This window comes from Pelophylax lessonae (assembly GCF_965119305.1).
Source record: "Pelophylax lessonae genome assembly, chromosome: 9".
In the NCBI taxonomy this organism is placed as follows: Eukaryota; Metazoa; Chordata; class Amphibia; order Anura; family Ranidae; genus Pelophylax; species Pelophylax lessonae.
In genome coordinates, this window is record NC_138776.1 from 97243691 (window position 1) to 97268250 (window position 24560).

At 42.4% G+C, this 24560-nt stretch overlaps 1 protein-coding gene across 1 annotated transcript; it reads left to right on the forward strand.

The window, feature by feature from the left end:
- Nucleotides 1-22248: 22248 nt before the first annotated feature.
- Nucleotides 22249-23361, forward strand: LOC309563313 (E3 SUMO-protein ligase ZBED1-like; the record flags this gene model as incomplete). Its single annotated transcript, XM_082267713.1, has 2 exons — nt 22249-22695; nt 22906-23361. The coding sequence occupies 2 exons, from the start codon at nt 22249-22251 to the stop codon at nt 23359-23361; spliced, it is 903 nt and encodes a 300-aa protein (XP_082123839.1).
- Between the last annotated feature and the right edge of the window lie 1199 nt (nt 23362-24560).

A 24560-nucleotide genomic window follows, 5' to 3' on the forward strand; every position in this document is an offset into this window, starting at 1 on the left:
TTGCTGCTAAGTCTCTTAGTAAAATACTTATTTAACCTGCTACACTCTGGTGTCATATTGTCTTGTGTCTGTAGAAAAATTTGTTTCACCAGGTGTGCCAGAAGGGCTGAAACTGTTCTTGGGGTTGTGGGGCAGAACATAGAATACATTTTCTTTAAGCAGCTCCTTGGGGGGTGGCGCTACAATAAATACCCCTCTTACATGTTTGGTAAGTGTAAGTCTCCTTTCACATCATGCAGATGTGATAGAGCACGCACATTCCCATGCATCACGTGTAGGGCAGCCCCTCTAACTGTTTCTGCAATGTGGATCCACCCACACTTTGCCGTGGCACACCACATTACTACCCTACTAAAACTACCCAAAGGCACCCTCTCTCTCGCTCACCTCCTCTCTCTCTCTCACCACCTCCCTCTCGATCCCACCCCATCTCTCTCTCACCACCTGTAACATACCTGGTGATGCAGTCTGAAGCGCAGAGGTAGGCTTGTCATATAGCTCTGGCTCAGGAGCCCTGGTTAGGTAATAGGGAATGCCAGACCACAGATCGATGCAAGTGCCTCTGATGCACTTTAGGGTGTGCAGAGATGACTAGCTGGATGCACACTGGCAGAAGGACCAGAGCTAAAGGCAGGCACGGGTCAACTGATGCAGGTGTGGGAATGAGAGCCAAGGCAAGGTCAGACAGTCCAGGTCAGCAACATTCGGGCAGATCAAGGAACTGACAGCATGCAGTAGAGTGGTCAGGAATCAGGCCGGGGTCAGTAACAGCAAGGCAGATCATCCAAGGTAATAGGCAGTAGAATAGTCCAGAGGCAAGCCAGGGGTCAGTACAGGCGGCATTCAGGCAGAGTCAGGTACAGAAGAGGTCGGCACCAAAGGATCAACACAGGAACAGATGCTCAGGAGCGTAATAGACCATACGGCACTGACACAGAGGACTAGTGCAGTTTAAATAATCCACATGGCGCCAATGCGCACTCACGCACTTGTATGTGCATACGAACGCAATTGCGGTCACGCAGCCCGCTCATTCGTGCACTCCCATTACATGGGCAAGGGTTCTTAGACTAATGCGCCTTCGTGTATGCAAACATCTTTCCTGACACCCTCGTCTCTAATTTAATTTGTTTAAATATGTATATAAATATTTCTTTTAACAAAAAATTGTTTGCATTTTCATTTTATTTGTTTCTATAAAAAGGCCCACCAAAATCCTCAGCACCAGGCCCATGATGATCTTAATCCGGCCCTGACCTTCTGACGATCTTTTTGTTTTTATCCATGCTTTCCTGGCTCAAAAATAACCACCACTCCTATAACTTGTACGAATGCCACAGGGACAGTAAATGAGGGAAAATCTCCTCAATGTGGAAACAGAACTAAATACCTTATAAAAATGTAAACTCTTCCATCGCTTATCCACACCCAGAAGAAAAATTGCTTGAATTATGCTTTAAATTGATTCTGTCACTACGTTAAAGGTTTAAAGAGGTTGTAAACTTCAGGAAAAAACAAAAACCTGTAAAGACAAAGGCATAATGAGCTAGTATACATCGCATACTAGCTCATTATGAAATACTTACCTTAGAACGAAGCCACCGCAGGGCCACCCACTCACCACTGACATGGCCGACATGTTCAGCCGTCTTCCTTCCAGGTTTGCGTCCTCCAGCCATCTGATTGGCGCGGGAGCCGCTGTTCACGGCACAGGGCTCTGCAGGAACGGCAGGGGCGGCTGTCCCTTCAGAGCGCATGCGCCAGTGATGTCACTGGCTGAATGCAAAGTAAATATCTCCTAAACAGTGCATGTTTAGGAGATATTTACAGTACCTATAGGTAAGCCTTATCATAGGCTTACCTATAGGTACAAGTTACAGAGGAAGCTTTACTTCCTCTTTAAGTTTTCACTAAAGAATCTAAATATTCAACACTTCCAGGAGTGTCAGATGCCAATATCCTGCACTCTATGATTCCTCCTGCTGGCCCATATGTCACTGTAGAACATAGTAGTGACATGGGGTTTGCGGGAGGAACTATAGTGTGTGGTAGAGGCAGGCATGGTACACACCTGTGTGTCAGATATGAAAAGGCTGTTGCTCTGAAAGACAGTGAATATATGCCGGCTGGCATTTCTAATTTCTTTCTGAAAATGCTAATTGGCTGCTTAGCTTTCTCTGTGACTTTATTAGTTACTGAGCCACTAAACATGTACGTGGATCAGAAATAATTCTTATTGTGAAATTTTTCCCAGGTCGGTGTGACTCGCTTGGGTTTAAGCAAGTGGTTTACCATAAAAGCCAGGAAACTAGTATTTTACAGAGGTTATCAGTGTCAGCCCCCATATTTCTTTTGTGACTGATATCCCTTAAGTTCTGTGGAAAGTAAAAGAACATCTGCTTTATCACCTCTGCTACCCACATGCAGTGAGGATGTACAGTACATAGCCTGAGAACTTGTCAAGCTTCATATGGTGTGGCCTGATTATGTCTGCACGTCTGTATATTTGCTGCTCTGAATGAAAAATTAATAAGAACCAGGCTACTTCTAATAAACTAAACAGGGCCATTCTTATATGTAGCTGCTGGAAGCCACTTAAGTTAAAAATTGATTTTGGTTTTTGCATAATGCCATCAGGCTTTTTTATTCAGTGTTTGCAACACCTAGTCATGAAAATTGTATATGCAGTATGAGCTGGAATTAGTGTGAGAGCCACGGAATGTGAAATTACTGTTAGGGTCCCTGACTAAAATATATCCTTGGCTAACATCTTCAAGGAGGCTCCAGGGATCCGAGCTGGTCAGTATTGGTCTGTGTTTGTGGAAAATTGATTCCACATATTGCACTAACCCAACATTACAGACAAAAGGTACAACAACAAGAGTGGCGATCACAGTGCTTCCTTGAAAGTGAAGAAGATAAAATATTTGGTTGCCATTGACTTCGGCGCGACTTGCACGGACTTCACATAATGGAAGTCAATGCAAGTCGCTCCGACTTCGGTCAAAAGTAGTGAAGGAACCTTTTTCTAAGTCTGAGCGACTTGAGTCGCTCCTATTAGAACAGTTCCCATAGCACAGAATGGAGCACGACTTGTCAGACGACCAAGTCGCCTGACAAGTCACAGTAGTGTGAACCAGCAGTTAAAGTTTAAATGTGATTTTGATGATTGAATCTACTTTGACACTCTTTTTTAAGAACTGGCCTTAATAAAGGATGAACATATTGTGATAGTTGGGGGATTAGCTGGTTTGCAGAACACTGGCCTTTGGAGCAGAAAATAAATACACTTCAGCCAGGAAAAAAAAATCTTATTAATAGAGAGTCCAAACACAGTAGCATCAGAGCGCCCAGCCTGCATTGTAGGTTTCTGAAATACACTATATTGTGAAAAGTATTGGGACGTCTGTCTTTACATGCACATGAACTTTAATAGCATCCCAGTCTTAGTCCGTAGGGTTCAATATTGAGTTGGCCCACCCTTTGCAGGTAGAAAAGCTTAAACTCTTTTGGGAAGGCTGTCCACAAGGTTTAGGAGTGTATCTATGGGAATGTTTGACCATTCTTCCAGAAGGGCATTTGTGAGGTCAGGCACTGATGTGGACAAGAAGACCTGGCTCACAGTCTCCGCTCTAATTAATCCCAAAGGTGTTCTATTGGGTTGAGGTCCATGCTCTGTGCAGGCCAGTCAAGTTCCTCCACCCCAAACTCGCTCATTGGCCCACCCTTTGTAAAGCTACAAAGGGTGGGCCAATTAAATATTGAACCCTACAGACTAGGACTAGAATGCCATTGAAGTTCATGTGTGTGTAAAGGCAGGCATCACAATATTTTTGACAATATAGTGTATGTATCCAAAATCAAACAGGTGCAGCATTCAGTAGCCCTCCCATTCTTCTCTACTTTTTTCATCTAAACCTTCTAGTTCCTTATTAGCCCTCTAATCTGTGAACCTTGCAGTGGATTATAAAGAGCCCATTACCTGAAAAACAAAGATGGAGGTATATACCTTCCACCCCCTCCCCCCCTTCCTCAACCCAGAGAAGGTGCAGGTACCAGTGGAGCAAAAACAATGGACCTTCGGAAAGAGTATCAACATTTTGATGAAGTGTCTGTTCTTCACCACAAACCTAAATTCATGAAGTGCCAGGATCCATTGGGTCACCTTAGCATCTGTCCCCTTATTTCATTCATATTGCATCCAGGTCAGAGGAACATGATCAGAGATAAGCCTGAACTACCTTCCCAGGAGGTAATAACAGAGCAATTCTAGGGCCCACTTAAAGTATAACTAAAGGTAAAACTTTTTTTAAGTATGGCAAAATTTTTTAGTATTGGATAGAGTGAAGAGGGATTAAAACACGCAGGACTTTAGTTTGTAATGCTGTCTGTGCCCCAGTCAGTGAGATTCAACCTCTCTAATAGTTCTGTTTACCATTAGCGCTGAAAAGTGTAAGTAAAAGAAAATCCAAAATTATGGGTTGTCCCCTGAACAGGAATAGTTGGGAAATCTTGCAATGGGGACATTAGCTCTGGTGACCCCCAGGGTAAACCAGGAATTCCCTCAAATTAGAAGAATGTTCACTCAATTCTTGTTTCATGACATAGATGGCAAAAATAAAACATACAGGGTTTATAACCCTTGCTTACTCCAAAATAACAAATATGTTTTGCCTTTAGTTCTACTGACCATATATTTTTGTTCTACGATGGCACTGTTTCCCTCTGTCGAAACAATTGACAGAACAATTGGAATCCTTCTGGACAATTAATTCTACTGATAAGTTGGGAGCTACCTGGACAGGGTGTTGGTACAGTGCCAATACCCCTTTGTAAGGTCCAAAGTGGTGATGTATGGGGCCAGGCCTAATCTTTCATTGAGCCCATCCACCTGGTCCACAGGATAGACACTAAATTGAGTTCAACCACTCAATTTGCATTTTTTCAAATATTTCCAGTGCCAACATGCTCTTTGGCCTTCCTCTGAGCCTCTGTTATGCAGTAAGACCTGACACATCACTTGAGACTGAGCTAATAACAATATTGCACTTAATAACATTAGTAGGCCTAGGTAAAACCAAAACAACTCTTTTTCTTCTTCCCTTTAGAAATTCCTTTGTTTCCTGGGTTTGAGCTTTTGACAGAGTGATTGCTACCCGGACCCTGTCTACAATAAACCTGGGGCTTAAATCTTGCACCCCCTAGGGTAGTCACCTCTCTATCTAGCAATTTAACAAACGTACATAAAAGAGCTGATATGATTTCCTCTTGCCTAGATGATAAACTCTGTAATTCACATCCCACACTTTAGCAACAATCTAAAGTGGATTTTGCCATTTGGGTAGGAACTTACTTTCCATTGCAGGAATCTGCTCTGCCACCAAATCCCCGACTTGGAAGTGCCCTAATTTAGCAGACATATATTATAAACCCAGCATTATGCCTCCTGGGAATTTTGCAAAGGTTCTTTGACCAGTGGCATCACATTTGTGATGCTTTCTTGCATTTTGGAGACATACAGTACTCTTGTAAGAAATTAACTTGCTCTCCCATTCTTCACTAGGTCAAACAATGCCATGGTTTCTCTTCATATACCAATTTTTGTAAATTAAGTCGCGCTATATTATGATCAATGGAGATGTAAAGTCCATACAGTCCAAACAGTAAATGAAGATGTAATCCAGGACCAGGCTCCCTTAAGGGTATATGCTTACCAGATTAAGGTAAGGTAAAGGCAGATTCTCTAGGTAAATCTTGTCACCTTGATAGTAGATCCAGGTCCACGTGAACGATTAGCTCAATGGTCATTGGATCATAGAAGTAAAGTAAAAAACGCAATAGCGTAAAACCCAACAAACTAAAATTGATTTAAACACCACAGTGTTCTTTGAAGATAGGTTGAAGTGTATGAATGAACCTCCACCAATAGGATTAATCACTGATATAAGTGAATTAATAAGGAGTAAACCATGGAAAAGAGAGACAAATTTGTGTGATAGATACCCCTTACCAATGAATGATAAGGGTTAACATCAAAAACAAATATGGCGTATTCTGGCTGAAGTCGCCTCTTACCGGACAACAATGAATGAATAGCCAAGGTAAAGAGGACAATGTTGTGAAAATTACGTGCTGAACCACCACCTCTTATAGCTAGATTCGCCTCTTACCATGTGGATAAAAAGGTATAACAAAAATGTGCAGATTACAATCCAGTGTAACACCCGGAGCCAATATCAAGACACAGATATTGCAAGTGTTCACCTCTTCCCGGCTCCCTGACCCGGGAAGAGGTGAACACTTGCAATACATTTGGATACATCTGAGGAAACAGCACCCCAGGTCAAGGGTCGGGTCCCTGGATGCTTGATTACCATACAGGCTTGACTGCTTTTCTCATTTGGTAAGAGGCGACCCCTACTGGTGTGTCTTGATATTGGCTCCGGGTGTTACACTGGATTGTGATCTGCACATTTTTGTTATACCTTTTTATCCACATGGTAAGAGGCGAATCTAGCTATAAGAGGTGGTGGTTCAGCACGTAATTTTCACAACATTGTCCTCTTTACCTTGGCTATTCATTCATTGTTGTCCGGTAAGAGGCGACTTCAGCCAGAATACGCCATATTTATTTTTGATGTTAACCCTTATCATTCATTGGTAAGGGGTATCTATCACACAAATTCTTCTCTCTTTTGCATGGTTTACTCCTTATTAATTCACTGATATCAGTGATTAATCCTATTGGTGGAGGTTCATTCATACACTTCAACCTATCTTCAAGGAACACTGTGGTGTTTAAATCAATTTTAGTTTGTTGGGTTTTACGCTATTGCGTTTTTTACTTTACTTCTATGATCCAATGACCATTGAGCTAATCGTTCACGTGGACCTGGATCTACTATCAAGGTGACAAGATTTACCTAGAGAATCTGCCTTTACCTTACCTTAATCTGGTAAGCATATACCCTTAAGGGAGCCTGGTCCTGGATTACATCTTCATTTACTATTTGGACTGTATGGACTTTACATCTCCATTGATCATAATATAGCGCGACTTAATTTACAAATATTCATTAGGGTGTGGTCACACTAGAAGTTGCTGCTGTCTAATTTTGCTTCCTTTAGCGCAGTTAATTTTTCTATATATCATATACCAATTTAAAGGGCAACAACCCGCTTCACTTAGGATAAACAGGAATGTTGACAAAAAGCAGTCCCAATCATTGCCATCCTTATCAATCCCATCTATACCAGTCCAACCTAATGTTCAACAGTTACACAATTGGTGCTAATGTACACGGACACCAGTTGGTAAGTCCTTATAGCGGCGGCACAGTGGTGTAGTGGTTAGCACTTTCACCTAGCAGCAAGAGGGTCGCTGGTTTGAATCCCAACCATGACACTACCTGCCTGGAGTTTGCATGTTCTCCCTGTGCCTGCGTTGGTTTCCTCCCACACTCCAAAGACATGCTGGTAGGTTAATTGGATCCTGTATAAAAAAAATTGGTCCTACTGTGTATGTATGTGAGTTAGGGACCTTAGATTGTAAGCTCCTGGAGGGCAGGGACTGATGTGAATGTACAATGCATATGTACAATGTATATGTAAAGTGCTGCGTAAATTGACAGTGCTATATAAGTACCTGAAATAATAATAATAATATAGCTTCTTGGAAGCAAATGAGCTGAAATGACTGTGACACAGGCCAGACCTTATTAAACAAGGTGTCTGGTGCAAGTCACCATACCCCCCAAGTCCAAGAGAGCTGTGACAGAGACCTGGTTAATTAATACAGTAAATTCAAAGGCCCCCCACACGAAATGTGATTGGACATGGGAGGAGGATGCTTACCTGCACTCACACTACACAAATGAGCCATACTAAGAGGGTGCACCATGCTAGGGTATGGTTAACAGTTACAATGTAGGTACACCCTTAGTGACTGTGTTTAAATCTACTTTAATGTGAACACAACCCGCAAATCAATTCTAGCAGACTTTCTAAAACTTTCCCGTTCTACTAGCAAATGTGTTTTTATTGCTGACTGTGTACCCACTGGGGAATATATTCTCATTTCCCGCTCTGACACCAAAAGACTGGTAATAATGAGAAATCTCTGAAAGGGATACACAGACAGCAGTAAAACATTGACAGAGGTTCTAACCCCTTTTCTACTTAATCCAAAACTAATAATAAAAAAAGCTGTCTGGAGTTGGGCTATAACAGTACAGAGTGTTCTGATGAATAACTAGGAAATTGGTAAAGGTATCTATACAAGACACCTGAGCTTTTTGAAAAGAAACACAAGACTGTACACTATTCACAGTCATTGGATAGTGGAACAAATCTATAGGGTGGTGTACACAGTACCTTCTTATCTCCTTTTGTTCGGCTCAGGTGAAAGGACTTAAAGTGTATATCTATTTTTGTAGGTAAATTTGAGAAAGCCCCACTCTAACTGTGTTATCTGTTCATATTCACACATACCTAAGCCTAAAAAACATATTTATTGCCTTTTTAGATGTTTTTGAGGAGAAGATCTCCTGTCTAACTTTAAGTATTTCTAAACAAAACAGTCTTAACCTCCCTGGCGGTATGATTATGTCAGAAATTATGTACCAAAAGCGGTACAATTTTTTTCATGGAAATTTGGCGTTATGTATTATAGGTCTACAATTCCTAGTAATTACTGACTTAAACCTGACCAAAACAAGACTCTAGTAGACATCCCAGATGTGATAAATTTGAAACACAAACGCATGAATTATAATCAAATCAATAATATCATTTTATTATATAATATATAATATACAATATAAATATATATATATATATATAATATATAAAATAAAATGATATTATTGATTAGATTATAATTCATGCGTTATATTATATATATATATATATATATATATGTGTGTGTGTGTGTATATATATACATATATGTGTATATAGGTATATATATATATATATATATATATATATATATATATATATATATATATATGTGTATATAGGTATATATATATATATGTGTGTGTGTGCATATATATATATATATATACACACGTATATATACACATATATATATATATATACATACATATATATATATATATATATATATATATAAAATATAAATGTGTTATGTGTTTGTTTTTTGTGCAACGTTTGAATTTCCCTCCCAGTTCCGCTCCCATGCAGCATTGCTGCTGCAGGGAACGGAACTAGGAAGTCATCATACCGACGGACGAGCGGCGGGGATCTCGGCTGGTGATCACAGCAATGGGAGATCATCGTTGGATCGCCAGGAGAAGGTAAGAGACACCGCTGCTCGCTCTGCACATCCACCCTGAGCGTGACTCGGGGATACCGATCCTAGCCTGAAAAATCCACCCTGAGTCACGCTTGGGGATACTGCTAAGGCGGTTAAGGCCCGTACACACGATAAGAAAATCTGTAGGGAAAATTCGTCCGACGACCGATCTGCTGATTTTCGGATTGTTAGTATGGTGCTTTCTACAGCCAACTCCGACTTTTCGGCTGACAAAATCCTGATGTGCAGGCTATAAAATTTTTGTTGTCCGTAATACAACGTCTGATTTTCGTCTCATTAGTACAGATTTTGACAGAAAAAAATCTTAAGAGCAAGACTAGGCATGCTCAGAGACGAAAGAACACATACAAAGCAATCCAACACATGACATCACTTCTGAAGTAGAATTCTGTCATATGGGAAAATTTGTATGAAAATAACCTCTTCACTTTCCACATCAGACTAGCGTGCCACAAAAAACAGACGACAGATCGTGTGTACGGGGCTTTATAGTGTATCTTTCCCCACACAGACTGGGGACACATTGAGCTATCCCTCATTACCATTCAACGGAGAAACCCATCTTCATAAACATTAACCCCTTTTTAAGGATAACATTTCACAGGAAAATTCAGTTCAGAAGTAAATTGTAAAAGCAAGTAAAAAGTTAAGCAGCACATTTTAAATATTTTCTAAGGTTAGGCTATGTGAATGAGAACATGTGAGAAATATAAAGTAGGTGTTATCCCAATTTGGCTGCAAAAGTGGGAATACAATTTAAAAATGTTCCAGTCCAGCTGATTCATGGTCTAATGTCAAGTGCTCATTTGCAGAAACTGCCTATATGATGTCAGATTGTTGAATGATAGCATTTGTGCCACTCAGCTCATGCAAGAATGTGGCTCTGTTTCTGAATACATTATAGGTGACAAAGGCTACAGTGTGGAAGAGGACATAAGAAACCACTGAGGAAGGAAAAGGTACTTTGAATATTTTAGTTACTTATTTCACATGTTTATAAATCAGGAGAATAAGCCAGCGCATTACATATCAAAGGGTGGGGTGCATACCCACGGGCCAAGGAGTGAACCTATTGGAAAATACAAATCTATAAAGACGTGGTGAAGAGAATGAAGAAGTGTGCAGAGAGTTCAATGCACAAACTACATACAATATGTTAGGTTGCTCCAGCTAAAAACTTGGAAAGCGTAGACTTATGCCAAGAAAGAAATAGATTGCCCAATACAGAAACAGAGAAGTTACTCACAAGTAAACAACTGTGAAATAATAAGCTACATAGCTGTAAAACTGAAGGCTACATATGCACTAGAGGTAAATATACCACATATAGGTAAATATACTTCCATTGCACAAAGAAGAAAAGTATAAACCTGTTTGCTATTTTAGAGAGGAGGTAAACTTCCTTCTTTAAGTTTTACCTATAGGTAAGCCCAGGGCTTTTTTTTCTCAGATTTTAGGTGCAGCAACTCTCCCCTTTTAAGCCACCCTTGTCTCCGCCCCCTAACCACCTCCATGTCTCTTGGTTCCACCCACTACCCCCCTCTCACTACCCCCCTTTTTAGAGAATACAGAACCAAGTATTATTTTGTGGTGTTAAAGCGGAGTTCCGGGCACAAAAACATTTTTTTCAATGAACATACCCCCCGGACAGTCAGGGCTAGTACATTTCACAATGGATAGCCTCTGATCTGTCCCGGTTCGCATTTACCTGCAAGAAGAAATACTAACTTTTAAAATTTCTTCTCCAGTGTTGCCATCTCTGTTGTGGGCATCTGAAGCCAGCGCGATCCTCTTCCGCGTCTTCTTCTCCCAGAATGCTCCTTCACCGGCCCCTCTCGTCACTTCCGGTGCGGCGCCGCATTCCTCCACAGCTTCTGGGCATGCCCAGAAGCTGTTTAGCACCGGAAGTGACGAGCGGGGCCGGTGCCGTCGCATTGATTCCTGGGAGCGATGACGTTCAGCTCCCAGGAATCATTGCAAACCGGAAGTGACGGCGCGGGCCGCGGCCACAGAGGGAGGAAGTGGAAAATAGGTGAGTATTTCTTTCTACAATTGCAAGGTAAGTAAAAAAAAAAATAATCCTAACTATCCAATTCCTTTTCAGGTGAAGAAGAGCAAGCGGATGGACACAAAATCGATTAGGTCGATTTTGTGCCTGGAACTCCGCTTTAAGTAATTTGTATGCAATTTTGTAACAATAAGAAAAAAAAGCAGTAAAATAGATCCCCTGACCCCAGCGACAATAGACCCCACCCCAGCAACAATAGACCCCCATCCCAGGCACACTAGATCCTCACAGCAATAACAGATCCACCCATCAACAAAGCATCTCCCCCCAGCAACAATAGACCCCACCCCTGCAATAATATATCCCTAGCAACAAAAAATCCCAGCAGCAGAAACAATAGATTCCTCATATAACATTACACCCCCCCCCAAACAATGGTCCCCCCCGCTTTAAAATACCACCTCAGCAACAATAGATCCACCACAGCAAAATTATACCCTCAGCAGCAACAACAGATCTCTCAGCAGCAAGCACAATAGACCTCTCCCTCAACAGTAGATCCTTGCCAGCAACAATTGACCCCTCAGCAACATAAGAAGCCCCCTAGCAACAGAAGACCCCTGTGCAAAAATAGTTTCCTATCAGTTACAATAGATCCCCCAGCAGCCAGCAGCATAGACCCTCCAGCACCCCTTGCCATTACATACATTTAGTGCTGGAGGTGCCGGAACTGCTGTCCCCCACGTTCCCCCTGAAAAAAAGCCCTGGGTAAGCTTATATAAAGGCTTACCTATAGGTAGTGTAAATATCTCCTAAACATGTACCGTTTAGGAGATATTTACTGAGCTAGCAGCCAGTTACGTCACTGGCGCATGTGCTCTGAAGGAACAGCCGCTCGTGCCGTTTCTTCAGAGCAGTGTGCGGTGATGTCGTCATGGCTCTGGCCAGTCACAGAGTCAGAGCCGCGAGCCCGGAAAGAAAAGAAGTGCTAGTATGCGATGCATACTAGCACATTTTGCCTTTGCCTTAAAGGTAAAAAAAAAAAAAAAAGTGCTGCAGTTTACAACCACTATAAAAAAAATGCATTTTGTGCAAACACTTTAACCAGTTCTGGATTGCTCCATGGAGATATACTGTGGCAGGCCGCCCTCCTGCTCGAAATCAGTACATGATTGTGTGCACTGGGTCTGAGGCACGCATGCGTGCTGCCGGTGAGCTGCTCCAGCTGTGACTGGACACAGCGGGAGCCAATCAGCAGGTCCGGCGGACGCAATGTCCTCTGGGGCACGCCGATTGTTCTCAAGAGAGGCAGAACAGCGGTGTGCTTATGTTAACAAGGCAGACAGCTGTTCTGTGAGAGGGGAAAATGGAGACCGTGTGTTCCTGCTAAGCAGGGACAAAGATCTCTGTCTTCCCCACAGTCAAAGCATCCCCCACACAGTTAGAAAGCACTCCCTAGGAGCAAATTTAACCCTTTGGTTGCCCCTGATGTTAACCCCTTCCCTACCAGTGTCATTAGTACAGTGACAGTGGATTTCTTTAGCACGGATTAGTGTCACAGGTCCCCAAAAAGTGTCACTTACTGTCAGATTTGTCCGCCGCAATGTCGCAGTCCTGCTAAAAATCGCTGATCACCGCCATTACTAGTAAAAAAGAAATAAATAAATAAAAGTTCAATAAATATATCCCATAGTTTATAGATGCTATAACTTTTGCACAAACCAATCAATATACGCTTATTGGGATTTTTTTTACCAAAAATATGTAGCAGAACACATATTGGCCTAAAATTGATTTTTTTACATGTTTTTATTGGATGTGTTTTATAGCAAAAAGTAAAAAATATTGTTATTTTTTTTTTTTTTTCAAAATTGTCGGCATTTTTTTGTTTCTAGCTCAAAAAAATAAAAACCGCAGAGGTGATCAAATACCACCAAAAGAAAGTTCTATTTGTGGGGAAAAAAAGGAAATCCTTTTTTGTGGGTACAGCATCAAACAACCACGCAATTGTCAGCTAAAGTAACTCGCAAAAAACTGGCCTGGTCATGAAGGGGTCTAAACCTTCCAGGGCTGAAGTGGTTAAAGTGGAACTACACCCTCAGAAATACTCATCTTCACCTATCATCATTATGGAGGTTACATTCCTTGCTGGCTGCTGTAATCTTCTCCCCAGCAACTTCCAGGTGCCAGGTTTTCAGCCTATTGTTTGGCCGGTGGAGGAAGGAAATCATCCCTAAAGCCTCGTACACAGGCGTCGAAAATCGGCAGGGTATTTTCGTCCGACGACCGATCTGCCGATTTCCGGCTTGTTAGTATGATGCTTCTGACAACCGTCTCCGACTTTTCGGCCAAAAAAAATCTGGTGTGCAGGCTATAAAATTTTTGTCCGCCGTCAAAACACGGCCGATTTTCGTGCAGTCAGTACAGATTTCGACAGGGAAAAATCTAATGAGCAAGACTGGGCATGCTCAGAGAAGAAAGAACACAAAGAAAGCTAACCAACACATGACATCACTTCTGAAGTAGAATTTTGTCAGGCGAGAAAATTCGTGTGCAGTCTAGGCACATTCCAACCAACAAAACACAACTCTGGACAAAAGACGGACGATCGGTCGGCCGATAATCGTTGCGTGTGTACTAGGCTTAACTTGCGCACGGGGGCCAGTCATTCCAGCACAGCTGTAGTGTGATGGGAATGCAAGCTGAGCCGCGAATGCACAGCACAGTGTGCATTTAATAGAAGACAGTCTGAGAGTAAGCAGGTAAGTGTTTATTATTGCAAAAGAGACCTTGCATGTATTTTCTGCAATAAAGAGCTGCATTTTTTTAATAGTTATATTTAGTTCCACTTTAAACTTTTACAGTAATGGTTCTTCTCAATTACAGTGTTGTAGTCAAATGAAAGTATACTATTAGAAACATTCCAAAAGTAAATTACATTTTAAATATCTATATAGCAAGTTCCCTTTTGAATGTATGAAAAATGCTTATAAAAAAAAAAAAGGTTCAAAACAGTATAGGTTGTATATATTAAAGCGTTTTTACTAAGGGCCTAATTATTTCCCCACAAGCCACATTCAGGCTGATCTGATGAGAATAAGTCCTTTTCCTAGTAAGAACATATAAATAGATCATTTTTTTCATCTTAGCAAACCCTGAAGTTTACTCTGGATAAAATAATTTTGATGCCAAAAAAGTCACAGTTGAGAGCTATGCTTTTGTGTATGGATGGCGAATATCTAAGCAGGGATGTGGGGGGTATGTAATAAACAAATCCTCCTTTTGCTTCTCTTTAAAAGAGAGCTTTCCCTTTTAGCTAAAACGTGAACGTTTGAGGACCATCATGGGATTGTTTACTTAAGCATTGTTATAGGACATCACTCATATGTGCCCTGCCATCAATCATTGTTCAGATGTAATGACATCCGGCTCCATCGCGCCGTTCTCTTTGTTTACAATGACCATTCATTCTTTTAACCGCCACATTGGCCGAGCTCAGTTCCACCATCCGTATTTCTTCAAATCTTCTGTCTGTGATGACTGGGGGAATACAAAGCTCTCTAAAAATGCAGCCCGTTAAAAAAAAAAAAAAGAGCCACGCCTTTGTAAAACGTTCCATTCAGAGATGATGTGAATACATGAAACTGGTCCGGACTTGACTTTTGCAACAGCAATTCACATTTTACAGAAACATAAATTCACTGTTAGAATGGGATAAGCAAAATCTACCAATAAATACCTACAACTCCAGGTTTTACCTTGAGATCAACACCACTATATTTTAAATAAATTCTGCTCATTTATGGAGAAGTATCAGTATTTTATTTACTTACAGTCACTGTTCCCAGCATCACTGTCCTATAATTGGAAACTCAGATAGCTTAGAGTTAAGTTGGTCATATACAAGTCAAATTTTGTTAGGAAATTTCCATTTTAAGAACATTTGTTCAATTTTCTGTTGGTTCGTGGGGTCAAATCCATAATCTTTTTCAACCACAGTCATGAGTATATTTAATAAAACACAACTGTAGAGCGCTAGAAAAACACCGGCATATGAAGGGTAAATGCAGACGGGGGGGAGGGGGAGGGGGATGGGGAAGGGAAATACCAAAAGGAAGGGACTTCTATATAAAATAAATACCAGTAGATATTTCTGCTCATGAGTATATTCAATGGAGCAGGATGGGAAATATTTTGCAAATGAACAAATTTCCAACGATGAATGTGGTTTTCGCTTGGTAAATTACATTTATTCCAAAATTGAATGTTAACCCCTTGCCTACTGGGCCCTTCCACCCTCTTTCTGCCCAGGCCAATTTTAAGCTTTCAGTGTTGTCGCATTTTGAATGACAATTGCGTAGTCATGCAACCGTACCCAAACTACATTTTTATCATTTTTTTGAGACGGGTAGAGCTTTCTTTTGGTGGTTTTTACTCACCACTGGGTTTCTTATGCTAAACAAACAAAAAAGATTGAACATTTTGAAAAAGAGAAAAAGGTTTTTGCTATAACATTTTGCAAATAAGTAATTTTTCTCCTTCAGTGAAGTGCACGGATGAGGCCGCACTGATGGGAACTGATACGACTGCACTCATAGGTGGCACTGATGGGCACTGATAAGCAGCACTGCTGGGCACTGTTAGGGCTGCACTGATGATCAGTGCCCTTGTTATCAGTGTAGATGTCCCCTGTGTGGATTGCCGCTTACCCGCTCTCCTCTCCCCACGTGCTGTCAGTGTGAGTAGAGGACTGCCGATAACTGGCAAATACTTTTTACACTGTGATTAGCTGTGATTGGACACAGCTGGCCATGTGGTAAAGAACTACTGTGATTGGCTCTTTACCCTGATCCGTGATCACCTGTGTCCAAAGGACACAGAGATCACAGATCTCTGCCAATGCCTGCCGCAGGGGGGGCATGCGGAAAGCACGATCACAGGAGAACATAAATAGACAACCTCCTGGCACTGATAGGCAGCACTGCTGGCGCTGCACTGATGATCAGTGCCCTTTTTATCAGTGTAGACATCCCCTGTGCAGATTGCCGCTTACCCGCTCTCCTCTCCCCACGTGCTGTCAGTGTGGGGAGAGGACTGCCGATAACTGGCAAATACTGTTTACACTGTGATTAGCTGTGATTGGACACAGCTCACTCTGTGATAAAGAGCCACTGTGATTGGCTCTTTACCCTGATCTGTGATCACCTGTGTCCAAAGGACAAAGAGATCACAGATCTCTGCTGATGTGCACCGCAGGGTGGCATGCGGGAAGCACAATCACAGGAGAACATAAATAGACAACCTCCTGGAAATGTGCGCCTGCTCTGTAGCCATCATTCAGCTATAGCTCAGTCATGAAGAGGTTAAGAGCAAATTAAATCTTAAGGTATTTTTGAATGATATTTGTCAAGTATACCCAGGATTTTTGTATGAATGATCGTACGAACAGTCATTAGAAAATCGAATGTAGTGTAGTTTAGCTTTAAGGACAACACATCAGATGTGCCTTGCCGCAGCAGTGTGGCTTCCACATGCATTTGCAAATATCTGAAATGACAACCTCAGATTTTTAACCTGAGCATTTGAAACAGATAATTTCGTTTTTCTTTTTACTGGCTAACTTTAAGGCCTCTTGCACACTGGGTGTCAAAAACACCACTTTTAGGATGTTTGAGGCTCACCCCTTCATGTTAGCTTATGTGTCCATACACACATAGGTGTTTACAGGCATTTATAGGAAGGGAAGAAAATCCATCATGCATGTTCAGGAGAGGAGAGGAGTGCTCCAGCAGGAAAAACTCCAAACGTGCATAAACGCATGTAAACCTGCCTTAGCATTAGGCGCATTTATTACATGAGCAATCATTTATTTCAATTTCCAGATTAAATTAATATTCTGGTCAATGAAATGAATGAACATTCAAATGCATGATGCACCTGAATGCACATAAACGTACCTAAATGTGTTTGCAAAACACTGGTTTAAGCACGTTTTTAATGCTGATTTTCTTCTGCTAGGGGAAAAGGGGTTTAGAAAACCTGGGGAAACGTCCAATACACGAGGCCTAAAGTGTGCTTGAGAACCCCTTTGTACCATTTCCAGCATTAGTCACAAAATGAGAGCTACTTATTAAAGAGGCACTATGAAAAATATTGAATTCTGATACAAGAATGCTGGTAATACTGCTAATGATAGTGTTCAGTGTTTAAGTGTATTTTTTAATTGCACATGCCCTTAATTATAATATTTTCCAAATTTACATGAAGACCAACAAAAGGTAGTGGAACAACTATATTACTTTGTCAGGGCTGCTGACAGGTATAAATGGCAGACACCTAGGGGAATTAAATTGTCAAAATATCTTGGTATGGTGACGCCTTAGGAGTTCCCTTCAAGGGGCCAAGCTCAGCCCCAGAAAAACAAACCCATGCCATAATCCTCCCTTCACCAAATGATTTGGAACAATGCATAAAGCAAGGTCCATAAAGATATGGATGAGCGAGTTTGGGGTGGAGGAACTTGTCTAGCCTGCACAGAGTTCTGACCTCAACCTGAAAGGACACCTTTGGGATGAATTAGAGCGGAGACTGCGGGCCTTCTTGTCTACATCAGTGCCTGACCTTACAAATGCGCTTCTAGAAGAATGGTCAAACACTTCTGTAATGGTACCGCCGACCCACACTGTACCTGTGGTCTTCCATCAGTATACGGCTTCCTTGCAGTCATGAACATATATCCCAGATTTTCCCAGCCACCCTCATACAAAGCTAGCCAACAACTTAGCTTGTACAAGTTTTGGAACCTTCTCCTTTACTGAACAGTTTTACACTCAATTTATACACACATGAGCATATCCCCCTCCTGATCAAATTACTACACACAGGTCAGGGGGTTGCCTGATTACATTATCATATGCAGATGAAATTGTATACAGAAACAGAATTAACCTGAACTAATTATCTGCCCATCTGGACAGAACAATGTGAGGTCATTAACATTTAACAATGGGACAGGCAGACTTAACACAATCCATGTCCCAGAACAATAGATAGACAATAGGACAAGACTGCCAATGACAGTCTGTCCGTCTACTACATTGAAACACATGGAACACACATCTAGGTGTCACAGACTCCATGGCAACAGGCCACAGGTTTCACAGTGCAAAGTGGGATCAAATCTCTACATTTCTTGAGAGACACCGTTGACAAATATCACTCTCCCATCTGAAGCCATCCAAACCATTCTCTCAGCGGCCCCCCAAGTATCTGTCCCTCACTCCCAGTGACGGTGAACATTGTCACAATTCCCATAGACACACTCCTAAACCCTGTGGACAGCCTTCCTAGAAGAGTTGAAGCTGTTCTAGCTGCAAAGGGTGGGCCAACTCAATATTAAACCCTACAGACTAAGACTGGAATGCCATTAAAGTTCATATGCATGTAAAGGCAGGTGTCCTAATACTTTTGGTAAAATAGTGTATTTGAACAGTGACTACTGGAGTCTCACCACCCTACACATTTATTTGACATCCTTAAAATTAGCTAAAACCTGTAAACATAATATTTGTAAATGAAGCCAGTCGCCAAATTAATGTTTAAGCTATCTCTAGATATTGATGTTGACATTAGACTTTTGTATGCAGACAGGCCTGCAGCTATTTGCTAGCAAGGAATTCTGGGACGTTTAGTTCCCAAGTCTCTGGAGGTAATCTGAGTCTGGTCAGAAATATTCAAAGTAAAGACGTATATGCTGTGTTTCTTGTCAAACCAGGAAATTGCACATCGACTTACAGTATATTGTGATGCAACCTGGATTGTGAAGAAAATGTATGTCTTTCTGACAGATGAAACCTGTGTCTGTCAACAGATTAGTGTCAGGAAAGTCAGCTTTGCATTAGTTACATTCTTTAACATATCCTTTTTAGCTAGTTTAACAGAAGCAAATAACAGGTAAAACATTTGAAGGATTTGCTCCACTTTATGCAACCTTTTCGCAATTCCAATTACTAGTAAATAGATGATCTTGGGTAAACTTTCAAGGGTGCCTTTTTAATTTTTGTGCTGCTACCAGACAATATTTGATTTCCCCAACATGTATTCTTACTGGAATCTTGATGTGCTTTGTGTACACTATGTCTTCCAGATCTGAGCATCAATCCAGTGTAAGACTTTAGGGTTGATTTACTAAAGCCAAAGAGACTTTGCAAAGTGCAGTTGCTTCAGAGCTTAGTAAATGAGGTAAAGCTTCATTTTGCAAAGAATACCCAATCATGTGCAAGGAAAATAAAAAGAACTGCATTTTTGCTTGCGCATGATTAGATTATAGAAGTCAGCAACTAAGCTCTGGAGAAGCTGCTCTTTCAGAGTGCAACTGCACTTTGCAAACTGCACAGTGTTTTTTCCTTTAGTAAATCAACCCCTTTGCCTCTGTGTAGGAGCTTCTTGTAATTGCTGTTCCCTCTCCATGTGCAGGGTCCTATATCCGCCCTCTTCTGTAGTTTTCTACAGTCAACTTTTAGTGGGTGGGCTTGTTGGGTCACTCCCTCAGCTCTGCTCCCTGCATAGACTGTGTACAGCAGAGAGATGATGCCACCACTGGTTTTACACGATTACATCCTGGTTTGCAAAGATATTTGGTGCACACAATGAGGATTTATATAATTTGTGGCTACTGAGAAACATATTTAAACAAAAGTTTTTATGCCTGGAGTTCAGCTTTAAGGCTAGTAATTTTGTACCCATCAGACCATTGCATCCTAGATCAACAGGCCAACTTTCTTCACCAGTGATCTAGGCAAGGGTGACAGGGTAGATAAGGTATTCTTTTGCAGGATGCTTTTCTTTGTGACCATTACATTAGGTAGTCATACTATACTGTAGGCCTGCGGAATATAATCAAAAGATCGATGCATCGTGATTCGACCCTTCGCGATTCTGCATCGATGCGGGTTGCCGGCATAATCGATTAGGAAATGACGTCATCAGCCGCGGCCACGCCCTATCGCGCAAGGGAGAAAAAGTCACAAGATCGCAGCTGATTGGTGGATTAGTGCGGGAGCTTAATAAAAAGGGTCCGCCCCTCCTCTTCCATCTCTTTGACCGGGGCCGAGGCACAGCAAGAACATCCCCCGCGTGTATCGGCGTCCCACCTGCGGCCTTGCAGCCAAGAAGCCAGCCAGCCAGCCAAGCCAGAAGCCAGTCCACACTCCACACACAGGAGCCCCAAGTGCGTCCCCATCGCAGCCAGCCAGCGCCGCCTGCCTCACCATAGCGGTCCCAGGCCCAGCCGCCACGCCACTGCCAGTGACGCCAGCCGCCCGCCACTGAGCCCAGAGAGCAGCACAGCACCTGTCCTCCTCTGCAATGCAGTGCACGACAACAACCCACACAGTCACACAGCAGGTATGTAGTCCGAACAAATAATTGTATAATCATTCATGGGGGTCTCGAGTCTGTATCTCTGGGGGATGTCTGTGATGGGGGGGGCCTGGGACAGGGGACGGTCGGTCGGGGGCCCGGGGGTACTGTTCAGCTGTGGCAGGCTGGCAGCCAGGGGGGCTCTCTCTGAGTGTCAGTAGGGGCCTGGGGGTCTCTGTCAGTGTCAGCTGTGGGGGTCTGGGCAAGGGGGGACTCACTCAGTGTTTGTCAGTGCTGTGGGGGATTGGGGAAGGTGTGGGACAGTGGGACATCCAGGTCTCTGTCAGTGTGTCAGGCTGTCAGCTCAGCTGTGGGGGGAGGGGGGTCTCTGTCAGTGTCACTGTCACTGTCACAGGCAGGCAGCTGTGGGGTAAGGGGGGGTCTCAGTGGCTCTGGCTCAGTGCATGCATAAGAGGGAGTCTGACAGACAGACAGTCATATTTTATGAAAGATGTTGCTTGCTTGACTTGTTGCGGCTTAGTTTACAAGTGGTATTTATTTTTTTTTAAACACTGACAGAGTTTGGCAACTTACATCATCCGTCTCCGTCACATACGTGGTAGTATGGTAATGGCAGAAGGAGAAAAAGATCGAGAGATAAAAAATGCACCTAGCGTTTTAAGAGCAAACATCTGGGCACATTTCAGATTTTACGAACACACAGGGAAGCGTGAGTTGGACAAGACACACGCCGTGTCTAAAGCCTGTCACACAAAAATGAAATACCTAGGGAATACTACGAACTTGAGAAACCATGTTAGCCGTTTTCATTCTGAGTTAGTAACACCTGTCGCCACCAGCAGTGCCACCACTGCCAAGGAAAGACTGCTAGATCCAGATCAGCCAAGAATTGATGCCATACTGTCAACTTATCCGCCCAACTCAGAAAAAGGGAAGAAACTAACCAAAGCTGTGGCAGCTTTCATCGCCAAGGACCTACGGCCTTACTCAGTTGTGGACAACGCCGGGTTTCGCTACCTTTTGAAGACACTAGAGCCACGTTATAAGGTCCCATCACGCAGTCACTTTACAGAAAACGTTATACCTGCACTCTACCACGACACCAAAGCTCAGATACTTGCGTCAGTGAACCAAGCCAGTTGAGTCGTAATAACGTGTGATTCATGGACTTCAGTCACAACGGAGTCCTATGTTACAATAACAGCACATTACGTTACTAAGGACTGGCAGGTCTTGTCACATGTGTTGCAAACAAGAGCCATTTATGAGTCTCACACAGGAGCTCATCTGGCAGAGCTACTGTCTCATGTCGTGGAAGAATGGCAGCTGTCTGATAAATCTGTAGTGCTTGTGACCGACAACGCGGCGAGCACTGAAAGGGGCCACGCGACGAATATCCACATTCTTCCATCGCAGCACTAGAGCAAGCCACTGTCTAAAAGAGAAACAGAAATGTCTGGGCCTGAAGAATCATAAGCTAATAACTGATGTGCCAACAAGATGGAACAGCGCATATGACATGGTCGAGAGGTTCTTAGAACAACAACCTGCAGTTTGTGCCACCTTGCTGTCTCCAGAAGTCAGAAAAGGAGAGTCTGATCTCTGCACTCTCAATGAAACAGATGTGTCAAATGCAGAGGACGCTGTGAGTGCATTAAAGCCAATGAAGGATGCAACCTTGCTGATGTCAGAAGAGCGCAACCTTACAGTGTCTCTCATTGCCCCTCTAAATGCACAACTGCTCCAGAGCATGACAGACACCATGGGAGACACACCCATGACCCATGAGATCAAGAATGCCATCAAAACAGATCTCCTGAAGAGGTACAGCAGTGAGGCAGAGAAGAAGATCCTTCATACAGCCTCTGCACTGGATCCTCGCTTTAAAGGACTGCCTTTTATTCTCACAGAGGAGGAGAGATCGGAGATATACAGAGGAGTGACTGAGGAGGCTGCATCTTTGGAGGTAATTAGAATTTCATCATGTTTCCTCCCAGACAGCTAGAAGCTCAGCTACATTGTGTTGTGTAATAACATGCCCTGATTCACTGATGCGGTGTGGGAAGTGGAACTCTATGGTATGGATTACCGTGCAGTTTCCCACACCTCATCAATGAATCACACTCTTAGTCAGTTCAGCTCTTCTTATACTATTATCTTTTGTTCAAACACACAGATTACATCTAATAGAAGGAAAAATGTGGATGAAGTGCCTAGGGAAAAAGCAACTGTGGAAGAAGAAACACCCATTGAGGACAGCCATTCTCCTCCCAAAAAAAAGGCCACAACATCGCTGCTCATGACTTTGCTGGGGCAGTCTTTCACTGATGGTGCAATAGAACCTAAGACCCCCTATGCCAAGGCAGAAGATGAAATGGAAAAATATTGTAAAGCCCCACCTCTGCCTCTCACTGAGGACCCTTTGAAATGGTGGCGTGAGCATGAGGTCATATTTCCGCTCCTCTCTCAGCTGTCAAAGCAATACTTGTGTATCCCAGGTACAAGTGTATCTGCAGAGCGGGTTTTCTCTACTGCAGGAGATGTTATAACAGCGAAAAGAAGCAGTCTGAAACCTGAGCATGTGGATCAGCTAGTGTTCTTACAGAAAAACCTACATGTTCCCAAATGCTAAGCACTGAAATAATTACTAATTCCTGTTTTTAATGAATTAGTAATTACTAATTCAGTCTGCCGCCAGTCACCATTCAGTCACACCACCAGTCTTGTTTTATAGCTTTATAGCACTGATGGTTTGTTTTTGAAGATTGTCCTGTCCAATGTGTCTATTTCCAATCCATAATCCGTTCCGTTGCTTCACACTGAAAGTGTCTAGGCAAGTAGGCAGGGGTTCATTTAACCCTCAACCAAATAAATAACATTAAAGTGTATTTTCTTCTAGACAACTGACTGACACCAAGCCAGCCACGGTGCAGCATTATAGGAAGGAAAATCATTGAGAGAAATAACTTGTACATTTGAAGCTTAACCTCGAGTAAATCTTATCTTATTGGATCACAAATAAATACACCAATTGTGGATTCTTGTGTAATATACTATATTTGTGAGTTTGTGAATGTGACCCCCATAGGATTTCCTCAAGGTTAAGCTTCAGTTTACAATTTATTCTCTCAAGGATTTTCCTTCCTCTAACGGTGGCTTGTTGGCTAGCTTGGCTTCAGTTACAGATGTAATCGACATGGATGGTAGAGTGCTGCTCAGTGCAGTGCAGGTAAAGTTTTCTTTCTGTAACGTGACTGACTGACTGTCGTGACAACTCAAGAGCTTATAACGCAGCTCTAGCATTAACTCAACACACACACACACACTGTGTGTGTGTGTGTTGAGTTGATGCTGAGGCTGCGTATATTAAGCTTTTGAGTTGTCACGAGTCACGAGACATACACACTGTGTTTAGTTGACTGGCAATGGCAGGGGCAAACACAATCGCAGTGAACATGGAACATTTTATATTTTTTACAGCTTTTCTGGCACTGGAGAGATGGAGAATGGCTTGTTTTCAAAAATGGTCCATTCACATAAGTGAATTGATATTTAAGCTTAAGCTTATATTTGTATAACTCCCCTCTAGCAGCCATCAACTCACTTCACTTGAGTTGACTGGCAGTTGCAGGGGGAAACAAACATCACGGTGAACATGGAAGTTATGCAGCAGTGCACTATTGCCAGGTTCACCTTTGATATTTGCTACTAGTCAGGAAGTGCTCTGTTTTGTAGAGGACAGGTTATGGCACACACCTGGAATTTATTGCAACGCGTGTCTGTCTGCTGGTGTCTGTTGTACTCTGTGGCAATAGCAAGTGTAGGGGGTTC